The 13,081-nt window shown below is 42.2% G+C and overlaps 1 protein-coding gene across 2 annotated transcripts in view; it reads left to right on the top strand.

Annotated features, from left to right (window-relative positions):
* POLR3A (RNA polymerase III subunit A) overlaps nucleotides 1-13,081 on the top strand; it is a 49,687-nt gene that overhangs the window by 8,395 nt on the left and 28,211 nt on the right. For both annotated transcript variants that reach the window (XM_035022663.1, XM_035022671.1), the window contains exons 6-11: nucleotides 2,867-3,106; nucleotides 3,351-3,513; nucleotides 3,693-3,829; nucleotides 5,305-5,408; nucleotides 6,042-6,183; nucleotides 8,577-8,717. In XM_035022663.1, coding sequence (XP_034878554.1) covers nucleotides 2,867-3,106; nucleotides 3,351-3,513; nucleotides 3,693-3,829; nucleotides 5,305-5,408; nucleotides 6,042-6,183; nucleotides 8,577-8,717 — 927 coding nt within the window. The remainder of the gene's footprint in view (nucleotides 1-2,866; nucleotides 3,107-3,350; nucleotides 3,514-3,692; nucleotides 3,830-5,304; nucleotides 5,409-6,041; nucleotides 6,184-8,576; nucleotides 8,718-13,081) is intronic.

Genomic DNA, 13,081 nt, shown 5'->3' with positions numbered 1-13,081 from the left:
TTCCGAATGGCCCTTCCTCAGAGAGGGCCCCTTAGTCACCTAAGTGAACAAAGCATCAGTGAGTCCTTTTTACCTTTTGTGGAGAGGGCTATCGTGCAGACAGGTGGGTGTATTGCCCTGAAGCTCATTAAACTCAGGGTGGTCCACATCCTGACATGCTTACCTACCCGTTTAATTTCCAGGAGTGTGGAACCTCATGTGCCTTTATGGGCAGCATAGCATCCTTGAGTTAGAGGAAACCTTAGAGCAGTGGTTCTTGACCTTTTCTGGGTCACAGCCCTCTTTAGGAATTAAACAAAAACTCTGGACTCTATCTCCAGAAGACTAGTGTATATCCACTCCCTGTTTTAATGCAAATCCAGGAGTTGGTGGACCTGCAGATAAGAGTCTCTCCATAGAGGGGCGCCTGGGTGGCTCAGTCGGTTGGGTGTCCAGCTCCTGATCTCAGCTCAGGTCTCAATCTCAGGGTCTTGAGTTCAAGCCCTGCATTGGGATCCACACTGGGGGTAGAGCCTGCTTTAAAAAAAAAGGGGGGGGGGAAGAATCTTTCCATAGATAGCATCAGTATTGCCTCCCCACCAGGTAGAAATGCCTTCCATAGCGACCCCAGCAGATTGAGTGGCAGGCTAAGCTTCTCTGTGCCACCTAGGGCAGTCCACGCTCCACCAGGGAACCCTGGCTATTTGGATATTGTGCCTTGGACCCAACAGCCCTTCTTTCTGTCTCTCCAGCGGTCCCTGACTTCCATTTCCTAGTACATAACAATAAATCAGGGCTCTCTTCCCCGTGCCCTTTGGGAGGCAAGTGTTATGTCATTCTGGAGTAACGGCTCTGGCCAGGAACTGGTCTCCAGACTCTTGTCAGTCCTCCTGCCCTCCTCCAACAGCCTTCAGTTCTGTGATGTTCTTGTCTAGCACTGACCCTGGTACTGCAAGGGACATCTGGCCTTCATCCTGTTCCTAGAACTCTTAGTTAGATATCCTCCGACTGCCTCAGGTGGCCGTGAGGTGCACGTTACTGGGAGGCAGGGAAGCTGAGGAAGGGAATTCTGCGGGCAGGGACCCGGACTGCAAAACTTCAAGCAGGATTCCTTCTTTCTCCCCAAGTCCACTGCCTTCTCCAGGGCAAGCCCACAGAAATGTCCTCTTGTGACAGTGTCCTAAGGGCAGTGGATTTTCAAACATTTCTTCTTAACTTTGTTTCCCTGTCTCATTAAGTTACGCATAGCAAGTTCTGCTTGTAACACATATTCTTTGTCACACAGTATTTAATCCCAAGAAAATGTAATTTTCAGCAACAAGACACAAGCTGACCATTCTTACCTTTGATCTTTGAGTTTCTCTGATCATGCGTGTAGTTCTTATGAGGAAGTTGTTATAGCATAGCACTTCTATAAAATGAAGTTGATACAAAGGCAATATAGGGCACCTGGGTGGCTCAGTCAGTTAAGTGTCTACCTTCAACTCAGGTTATGATCCCAGGGTCCTGGAAAGGAGCCCCTCTTCTGGCCTCCTGCTCAGTGGGGAGTCTCCTCCCTCTCCCCTCCCGCCGCTCATGCTCTCACTCTCTCTCAAATAAATGAAAAATAAAATCTTAAAAAAAAAAATAGGAAGGCGGGCGCCTGGGTAACTCAGTCGGTTGGGCGTCTGCCTTCGGCTCAGGTCATGATCCTGGAGTCCCTGGATCGAGTCCCTTATCGGGCTCCCTGCTCAGCGGGGAGTCGTCTTCTCCCTCTGCCCCTCACCCTGCTCGTGTTCTCTCTTTCTCTCTCACTCTCTCTGTCTCTCTCTCAAATAAATAAAATCTTCAAAAAAAATACAAAGGCGATGTAAGTTCACTGCAGAAAATTTATTTTTTAATGCTTTTTTTTTTTAGATTTTATTTATTTTTTAAGATTTTATTTATTTATTTGAGAGAGGATGAGATAGAGAGCATGAGAGGGGGGAGGGTCAGAGGGAGAAGCAGACTCCCTGCTGAGCAGGGAGCCCGATGCGGGACTTGATCCTGGGACTCCAGGATCATGACCTGAGCCGAAGGCAGTCGCTTAACCAATTGAGCCACCCAGGCGCCCCAAGATTTTATTTATTTGTTTGACAGAGAGCACACAAGCAGGGGGAGCGGGACGGAGAGGGAGAAGCAGGCTCCCTGCTGAGCAGGGTCAATTTAGGTCAATTTAGCAGGGAGCCTGATGCAGGACTCAATCCCAGGACCCTGGAATCATGACCTGAGCCAAAGGCAGACGCTTAACTGACTGAGCCATCCCGGCGCCCCACTGCAGAAAATTTAAATGTAAACAAAGAAGCAAGAAGATTATAATTCCACTCACCTACAGACAGTACTATTAACAGCTTGCTAAACATCCATTTCCTCTTTTCTGTACAGATGTACATTTTCCCCTGAAATGAGATCATAACATACACACGCTTCTTTCATTTACCAATATTTTATGAACAGCTTTCATGGCAATAGCTACATTTCTGTAGTGTTTTTTTTTTATGGCTTCATGGTTGCTTATGTATGGATATACTATGATTTTATCTAGCCAGCAACCTATCAGGCTATTTCCAACTCTTCACTGTTAACAGCTTTAGGGAACATCCCTGTAGCTGAATCTTTGTGTTGATTTCTAAAGTCATTCCCTTTGGAATAATTAGAAGTGGAATTACTGGCTTAAATAATTGGAATAAAAGGCATGTATGTTTTTAGGGCTCTGCCACCGTAGCATGTTACCAACAGAAATTTCTTTCAGTGCGTATAGTTAACTCTGAGTTAAGTGATGAATGGGGTAGAGAGCATGGAGAAGTAAACTTGCCCAAACTGTGGAAAGTTAACGTGTCTCTCCATTCTTTTTTCCTCCTCTCTATAGGAAAACTTGAATCCCTTAGTAGTTCTGAATTTATTCAAACGAATCCCAGCTGAAGATGTCCCTCTACTTCTAATGAACCCAGAAGCTGGAAAGCCCTCTGATTTGATTCTCACACGACTTTTAGTGCCCCCTTTGTGTATCAGACCCTCCGTCGTGAGCGATTTGAAGTCTGGCACCAATGAAGATGATCTGACGATGAAATTGACAGAAATCATTTTCCTAAATGACGTCATTAAAAAGGTCAGTACAACGTTCTGCGTTGAGCACTGGATGATATACGCAAACAATGAATCATGGAATACTACATGAAAAACTAATGATGTAATGTATGGTGATTAACATAACATAATGAAAAAAAATGAAAAAAAAAAAAGTCAGTACTTCCAAGCACTAGATTTAGGAGCGTTATCTATTGCAAACACTTCTCATCAAGAAAGTCAGGTTGACCCAGGATCATGTTTTCTCATTCTCTGCTCATTTTTAGCATCGGATATCAGGAGCAAAGACCCAGATGATCATGGAAGACTGGGATTTCTTGCAACTACAGTGTGCCCTCTACATTAACAGCGAGCTCTCAGGCATTCCCCTCAACATGGCACCCAAGAAATGGACAAGAGGTTTCGTCCAGCGCCTAAAGGGAAAACAGGGTATGTTTCCAAGAAAATGTGCAGGAGACAGTCTACTGCCTTTGTTACCTTTTTCTGGAGTGTATGTCCAGCTTATCTAATTAGCAATCACAGACTTCCCTAGTTCTCTGTGGTCATACTATTCCAAAGCAGCACACGTTTGTTCCATGGAGACCTATGACATGTTTTTGTTGATTTAGGTCGATTTAGAGGCAATCTCTCAGGAAAGAGAGTGGATTTTTCTGGCAGAACAGTCATCTCACCTGACCCCAATCTCAGGATCGATGAGGTAGCTGTGCCCGTTCATGTGGCCAAAATTCTTACTTTTCCTGAGAAGGTAAGTTCCATTCAGCCACTCAATTCTGTGTTTGTCTTTTATTTTGAGATTCCAAACAATAGACAGTTGGAAAATCCCGGGTAATGCACACAACCCACAGTTTGGTGTGTGTGTTATCTTCCGGTTTCATACATCTACCACCGCGTATAACATCTGCCACCGTGCAAGCACAGATGTGTCTGGCTGTGTGTGTATACGCTCAGAGATACGTTAGACATAAGCTGCTGCAACTGGTTTTTCCAAGTAGTATGGTCTTTGACCTCTTAGTTCCATCTTACCTCTTTTTTTTTTTTTTAAAGGTTGTATTTATTTATTTGAGAGGGAGAGGGAGCACAACAGGGGGAGCAGCAGGCAGAGGGAGAAGCAGGCTCCCGGCTGAGCAGGGAGCCCAATGCAGGACTCGATCCCAGGACCCTGGGATCATGACCTGAGCCAAAGTCAAATGCTTAACGACTGAGCCACCCAGGCGCCCCTACCTCATATTTTTAAAGTAACTAAATGATAAGCACCACACCCAGTTAATTTCCATGGGATGGATTATTATTTTTAAGACTTTATAATCACTGAGTCAAATACTTTGAATATATATATATTTTTTAAAGATTTCATTTATTTATTTGACTGAGAGAGACACAGCGAGAGAGGGAACAGAAGCAGGGGGAGTGGAAGAGGGAGAAGCAGGCCTCCCGCTGAGCAGGGAGCCCAATGCAGGGCCCGATCTCAGAATCCCAGGATCATGACCCAAGCCGAAGGCAGACGCCCAACAACTGAGCCACCCAGGCGCCCCTGCTTTGAATATTTTGAGGCTATTGATGCATAGTCAGAAAGGCTGCACCACTTTGCACTTAACTCACACTCATCATGAGTATAAAATGGAATATATAGTAACTGAGGTATAGAAAACTGTAAGTCCTGATAATAGGAGGATATGGGCTTTGGCTTTGCTTTTAAGATTCATAATTAGATCGTGGAAGCTTTTGGTAAAGCTTGTGTAAAGTAGCCTTAGATATTTTATGTATCTGATTCAGTTTCCTTCTCTGAGATGGGGTTCCACAAGACTGTTGTCTGAGAGGTTGCAGGACATGACAGTGCAGAGCACAGCCTAGTGGTGCTGGAGTCACAGTTTTTAAACCTCAGGAGCCCATGGTAAATCATTGCTAGTGAGGTTGCCAACTGTTCTTAGGATCACAGGATGTGGCAGAAGGTCCCTACAGCTCAGTCCAGCCCACTCATTTCACTAATAGGGAAACCAAAGGCCAGTAAAGGACTTGGCCATTTCACCCTGCCAGTGGTGAGTTCAGATTGGAACCTGGGCTCCTGTGCCAGTCCGCTGTTGTCATTAAACTCAAGACCCAAGGCAGCAGGATGCTGCCTTTCTTTCTCCTGGAATCACCCAAGGAAAGTAAAGATTGAGACACAACTCAGCGGACAGAAACCTGACGGTAATCCTTGTGTCTTTTATTGTGGTTGTGCAGGTGAACAAAGCAAACATCAATTTTTTGAGGAAACTGGTTCGAAATGGCCCTGAAGTTCACCCAGGAGCCAATTTCATTCAGCAGAGACACACACAGATGAAAAGGTAATGCTGGCCCAATCTAGCCATATGTAACAACGTTCTCACACCCAAGGTCGCCATACTCAGCCACAGAATACAGTCCAAAATACAACATTTGTGACATTTTAGCATGTGAAAAATACTGTTTAAATTTTAGTGAGCACGGGTTCATCATTTGCTGTGTTTGTGCATTGAATATACACAAAATGTCCATTTGTTCTCTAGCATATATTGTTGGTCTGGGTAGACAGAACATATGGAGTTAGGAAAGCCAGTCATTTTCTGTGCACACGGGCTCTGTGGGGTTACTTACTGTATTTACAGCCTTGTTTTGCCCACTCAGGCTTTCCACTAATCACTGGTGCCTTTTGATCTCCTGGGATAAACGTAAGATAAAAACATATTAGCAGGGTGCTGTGGGAGAAGCCGACTTATTCCTGCATTTCTGTGATTCTAAGACATAACTTTTTTCATATTTTAACATTTATGAAATGAAGATATACTGACAGTGTGTCATAGTTTAACTGACGGGCTTGTGAAGGCACCTTCGATTCAGGGCAATGTGATCATTTTTGAGACTGATTCCTGATGTGAAGAGGGAGCAACTTGGTGAGGAGGCTTTACTCTCATAGATCACGTTTCTTACCATACACTTAGGTTTTTGAAGTACGGAAATAGGGAAAAGATGGCCCAGGAGCTCAAGTACGGGGACATCGTGGAGAGACACCTCATAGATGGAGATGTGGTGCTGTTCAACCGGCAGCCGTCGCTGCACAAACTGAGCATTATGGCGCATCTGGTGAGCGTGACATTTCTGTTTTTAGCTTCTGTTGGGTCGGAATTGGCTGGGTGTGCGATGCAAAATTCCGGACCCCTAAAATTCGATTGCCAGTAATCTCAAATTTTTGTGACTTCTGATTTTTCTCTACTCTCACTTTTTAGTTTGAGTGAAACTTTTACGTTTCAGGCTTCCCTTCAGTATTTTTCGTATTGATAAAATCCACACACAACAGTGAAACAGAAAGGAACTAATTGAAAACTAGCGTGAAAGTGACTAGCACATGATTCCACTTGCAAACAAAATATATACATATATGTGTGTGCGCAGACTTACGTAAAATAGATATGGCAGAAAGGAGATTTCAGGTTTCACTTAGCATATTAACTATGGAACTAAAATGCTTAGGAGATTTTTCGTCGCAATGATCCTCCAACGAAGACCTTCAAGCATATTTTCTTCGGTGATTTAGTTTTGCAACAGCAGCAGTTCCTTTTTCTGGAGATTTAAAATGGAAATTAGATGCAACTTTAATTCGCTCAATATTCATAAATTCTCCTTCTCCAAAGCCTTTAAATCCATGAGCATTTGCAAACAGTGTTTAAACAGGCTCTTCGGGTAGTGTCTTTCTAGATTTAGTTTTTCACTTCACGAACGTGTTTCCTCAATCTTTTTACTTAAGTCTGGAAATATCAAAGAAACAGTTTATGATTATGGGGGTTATGATTATGGGGATCTAGGGAGAGGACAAAAGCCTTCCTTTCCCAGAAACTTTTTCTTGGCTTTGGGGCATTCTCAAAATAAAAATGTTTTTGTTTGAAAAATTTCAAATATATACAAAAGTGGAAAGAATCCTATGAAGAACTCCTATATTCTCATTCTGTTTTTAATAATTTTCAAGATTTTGCCACTCCTGTTTTCTCTCCCTTTTTCCTTTGATGGCCCCAGATGCCATGTCTTCTCTCCATGTGTATTCAGTTTACTTCTGTAAGACACGCATAACCACAGTGCCATACCACACTACACAAAATGAACACTCACTCCTTGGTATTGTCCGGCACCCAGTCCATGCTCACATTTCCCCAAGCATCTCAACAATCTTTTCACAGCTAGTTTGTCCAAATCTGGATGTCAAGTCTGCACGTGACATTTGGTTGATAACATGTCTTCAGTTTCTCTTGATCTAGAACAACTGCCCCCCCTTTTTCTTTTTTTTTTTTTTTTTTATTTTAGTTATTTATTTGACAGAGAGAGAGTGAGAGGGAAAACAAGCAGGGGGAGTGGGAGAGGGAGAAGCAGGCTTCCCGCGGAGCAGAGAGCCTGATGCGGGGCTCGATCCCAGGACCCTGGGATCATGACCTGAGCGGAAGGCAGACGCTTAACGATTGAGCCTCCCAGGCACCCCCCCCTTTTAATTTCACTGTTGCTGAAAAAGCCAGGTCATTTGTCCTGAAGAAATGTCCCGTGTTCTCTTTATGTATACGCATGGCATTAAGAGTTTCTTCATTCTTCCTTTTATTCCTATAAACTGGACAGTAGCTCTCAAGGCAGGGTCAGATTCATGTTCAACTTCTGGCAAGAGTAACTCCTAGGTGGTGCTGGCTACTTCCTCTTACCTTATTTCAGAAGGCATGTGTTGTCTGGCTGCCCCACTCTTAGTTATGCTGAGAAGGTTAGGGCATCAGATACTTGAGCCTGGCGCCTCCCTTGAAAGTTTTCTTATCAACCCTTTTTCTAAAGGTTTCCTCCAATTATGATTATTGCCAACATTATTTCATGGGGGCTACAAAATGGAGATTTTCTAATCTGTCATTCCTTTCACATTTCATACCCACCATTTGTATAATGAAGAATTTTGTCTTACTAACTAGGGTTATTTATTACCCAAAAATATAATTCCTGAAGGAAAGGCAGCATATAAATGCCTGATTCTTTTTCCTTTTTTATCAGTTTGGGGAGGAGAAAGTTGGCATTCAATTTCTTCCAACTACGTTGGTTTGGGTTTTGTGTGTGGTCTTGCTTTCCCCTTTTTTCAGTGTCATTATAAACTCATGGGTTTTTATTTAGTCAGTGTGTTTTAATCAGTTTCTGCCATGAATCTGTTTGATATCAAACTATGACATCATTGGCCAGGGGAGCCCTTTCTTGTGGCTCTTAGGTTGGTATTTGCCTTGTGTTAAACTCACTGTATTGTTTTGATCTCATAAAGCTACTTGAATAAGTCCACAAGTGACATATTATCACTTGACAGAACATACTAGAAATTTATTTTCTTAAAGTATCCAGTTCTCCAGGAAACCATTTATTAATGTTTTGAAACCATGAGGTTTTTGGGTAAATGACTAAGTCCCTCTCCTATTTTGTTTTGTATGTGTCTGTGTTTGTGTGTGTGTGTGTGTGTATGTATTCCACAGGCCAAGGTCAAGCCGCACCGGACCTTCAGATTTAACGAGTGTGTCTGTACGCCCTACAACGCAGATTTCGATGGCGATGAGATGAATCTTCATCTTCCTCAAACGGAGGAAGCTAAAGCAGAGGCCCTTGTTCTGATGGGGGTATGTAGGGTGGCAGCCCCACCGCTCCCCGAACAGCCTGAAAGGAGGGGAAGGGCAGCGGGTCCTGTTTGAAAGCACCTTATAGTATGTAAGGGAGTGTCTGTGACAGGTGGGGAGTTGAGGGGAGTATCTTCTGGCCTATAACGTGCATCTCTAAGGGAAAGTACCTATTCGAGCACCAGCTATGAAAAGATAAGACAGGTGTGTAGCCCTAGATCCTTTAGTTTACATTTTACTGTTAGGCTTTATCACATATCAGTCCCTCTATTCTTCCTTCTATCTATCCATAATCCATCTTATATCTGGCAGCATTTAACAGTAAGTGGCAGACATTTAGTATACTCCCTAAATAACTGAGTCTGCATACAGTTAGATTTAAATGGTTTATTTTTTTTCTTTTCATTTTTAAGGTGAAGTGTACCATTCTATTTATGCATTGGCAAGTGCATAGAGCTGTGTATATCAAACTCTTGTCAAGACAGAGAGCATTACTATAACCCCCCAAAATTTCCTCTTGTGCCTTTCCATTATAACTCACCTGCCAGAGGCAATACTATCCTGATTTTTTCCCCACTGTGTATCTGGTGTCTTTTCTTTCTTTCTTTTTTTTTTTTTTATTTATTTGACCAAGAGAGACACAGCAAGAGAGGGAACACAAGCGGGGGAGTGGGAGAAGCAGGCCTCCCGCTGAACAGGGAGCCCGACACAGGGCTCGATCCCAGGACCCTGGGATCATGACCCGAGCCGAAGGCAGATGCTTAACGACTGAGCCACCCAGACACCCCTGGTGTCTTTTCTAAAACTCCATGTAAGTGGAATCATACATTTACACTTTTTTTGTGTACCTCTTCTGTCACTCAGCATGCTTTTAAAAATCATCTGTAGTTGTACATTTGTTGCAGTGTGTTGTTTTTTATCGCTGAATAGTATTATATGAATAAGCCATGTTTAAAAAATAAAAAAGATAAGGGTATAGCAATGTCTTGACTGTTGGGGGTAATGGGAAAAGCATAAGACGTTCTGCATAAGAGGATTTTTTGGTAGTTGAAGATATCTTTAAGTACTAATACATTTTATTGAACATTCTGAACAAAAATCTTCCAACAGTATATTACGTGCTCGTTTGTTGTCTAAAGGACACACTAAACAAAATCATTCTGTAGAGGTTATGTTTTCCTTATTCCCAGTACTCTGGTTTTCTGTATTATCATGGGCTGTTTTGTCTGTGGCTATCAGTGCTCCTACCTCCAAAACACTTCTCAACGTTTCTGATTCGGTGCTTTTTTTAATCTGTTTTAATTTACAGTGTTAGTATGATTCTAAAGTGAAGGCAGTTAAGTTCCGCAAGCATATCTATTAAACTACAGGAGGATTTGGTGGGGACAGGAAGGAGGGGCTGCATTCTTGGCCTGCCTGGGTTCTTCATGCCTGAAGTTGATATAGTTTTTCTGGTAAAATGAAGTATTTAATGTGGTGCAGATTTTGTGTACACACTTAACTACTAAGAAATTCATGTGGCTAAAATACACTGTGGTCTTCAATTTTTTAAAACATTGATTCTTGAGCACCTGAGTGGCTCAGTTGGTTAAGCTACTGCCTTCGGCTCAGGTCATGATCCTGGAGTCCCAGGATCGAATCCCACATCAGGCTCCCTGCTCAGCAGGGAGTCTGCTTCTCCCTCTGACCCTCCCGCCTCTCATGTGCTCTCTCTCTCTCATTCTCTCTCTCAAATAAATAAAATCTTCAAAATAAATAAATAAATAAATAAATAAACAAACATTGATTCTTATTTATTCAAATGTTCTAGCATAATGGAGTTATTTAAATAAGAATTTTACATATCACAACTTCTCTGTTTTCTTTATTTCCACCTCTTTTTATCTGTTTGTTCCTTATCCTTGAATTTAGATACTTGTTGTGGTCATGGTTTGTGATAGCCTCTGTATTCCTTTTTACTACTTAATGTATTATAAGGGCGCCTGGGTGGCTCAGTTGGTTAAGTGTCGGACTCTTGGTTTTAGCTCAGGTCATGATCTCAGGATTGTGAGATCAAGCCCCTCATGGAGCCTGCTTAAGATTCTCTCTTTCTCCTTCTTCCCTCAGCCCCTCCCCCTTTTAAAAAATTAATAAATATAAACTTAAAAATAAATGCCCCCATTTGTTGTTAAGTCTTCATAATTATTGAGTATAATGGCTTTACAGAATTTCACCAGGTAAACACACCAAGGTTCATCTACCTTCTGTTGAGAATTGAGGGTGTTTTCCCTGTTTTGCTCTGAGGATGAATCCTTCAGTGGCCATCTTGGTGTATTTGGAGTCTTTCTTCTTGTGAATTATTTCTTCAGACTCCTCAGCCTTTTAAAATGATTGGTTGATGCTTATTGAGCACCTACTGTGTGCCAAGTACTCTTCTAGGAACACAACACAGAATAAGAAAGTCAAAGTTCTTGTTCTCATCCCTATTCAAACAGAGAGAAGTGAAGAATAAACAATTATAAAATAGGTCAGGTGGTGATAAGTGCTGAGAAGAAAAGAACAAAACACAGCAAGGAGGAAAGAAAATGAGAGGTGTTCTGTTCCATAGAGGATGGTCAGGGAAGGCCATTGAAATGATAACACTTGAGCCAGCTTCTGAAAGAAGTGGGAGAATGAGCAGCATGACTGTGTGCATAAGAGCAATCCAAGCAGAGGAACAACAGGTGCAAAGACCCTGTGGTATGATCCGACCTGGCATGACAAGAGGCAGCCTGTTTCCTCCTAAGTGTCAGTATTTGTAGCAGTTGCGATGAGTGCCGTGTTAGGTGTTGGTGGACAGCGAGAGAGATGATGCAGGGGGGATGGCCACGAATGAGTTCTATGCTCCCGCGGTCAGATGGTGTAGTGATCATTCCTTCTGACCTTGCACTCTCCTTGCTAGTAAGCGCTCCAGAGGACATATGCAGAGTTGCAAAATTACTTGTAATAATAAAACGTTAGAAACACAGAGTTGCAAAATTACTTGTAATAATAAAACGTTAGAAACAATGTCCACCAATAAAAAGTTGGTAGGATTAAATTATGTCACATTCATACCACGAAATCCTGTGTAGCCCTTAAAAATGATGATATAGTTTGTATAGCTGTTGGTTAAAAGCTACTTACGATTTATTTTTTATTTTAAAAATGTATTAAATGTAAAATCATGTATGACATGATCGTATTTTGCTTGGTAAAGAGATGCTTCTATGTTTGTAAAAGCATTTCTAGACAGAGGTTGGAAGGGTTATATACCAAAATCTTATAATAGCAGTTCTTTGGTTTGGCAGTTCATACAGAGATTTTTTTTTTGGATTTTTGATTTTTTTCACCTTTTTTCATGTTTATATTTTTAGATTTTTTTTTCTATAAAGAACATACTGATTTTTGTAATAAAAAGTAATGTTTAGATGTTGCCAGTGATATCAGCTGTGTATCTGGTTTCTGGTGATAACGGCCTGTCACCAACCAGTTGGACTTTAGCATTGACTTTGGTACTGAAGATCCATTTTGTTGTATCATATTTCCTTGGTTAAAAATGACAACAATAGGGCACCTGGGTGGCTCAGTTGGTTAAGCGACTGCCTTCGGCTCAGGTCATGATCCTGGAGTCCCGGGATCGAGTCCCGCATCGGGCTACCTGCTTGGCAGGGATTCTGCTTCTCCCCCTGACCCTCCTCCCTCTCATGGTCTCTGTCTCTCATTCTCTCTCAAATAAATAAATAAAATCTTAAAAAAAAAAAATGACAACAATAAAACACAGGCTCCAAGGATATTGGGATGGAAGAATCTTTAGTTACTATCGGGACAAATCCCCTCAATTTTATGTAAGAAAATTATCATCTACTGTATTGACTCAGCAGTTGTGACTCAGTGGAGTGGGTATGGCTCTAGCCTGAATATAGTCCCAAATTACCCAGGAGACTTGCAAAATATGCAGATCCCAGCTTCATGTGCTCAGCCCCCAGACCACCTCCCTGTCCTGCCTCAGAGAGATTCTCGAAAGCAGGCATGAACAACTGTCTTCCAGCCCTAGCTGGAGGATCACCGTTCCGTGCAGCGTTAACAAGAAGGCAGAAGCAGGTCTCTCCCTTGAAGGGCCTTTTACTCCAGGTGAGGTTGCCCAGACAACCCGCAAGTAACACAAGCATCTCCACATCAAGATTTGAGCAAATTTATCTGTCAGTTACATCTCAACAACAGCAAAAATTGAACAAATGCATTCTGATGCATAGAATCTTCTTTAAACTTGTTAATTATGCCCTGAACAACTAGCACCCCTTTTTGTTCAGTGTAGGCATTCGTTAAATTTTAATTAAATCCTGTTGTTAATTATTGTTAGAACCCAG

The sequence above is a fragment of the Mirounga leonina genome, unplaced genomic scaffold, assembly GCF_011800145.1.
Source record: "Mirounga leonina isolate KUSES-001 unplaced genomic scaffold, KU_Mleo_1.0 Mir_114, whole genome shotgun sequence".
Taxonomy (NCBI): Eukaryota; Metazoa; Chordata; class Mammalia; order Carnivora; family Phocidae; genus Mirounga; species Mirounga leonina.
This window is presented reverse-complemented; position numbering and strand designations above follow the sequence as displayed.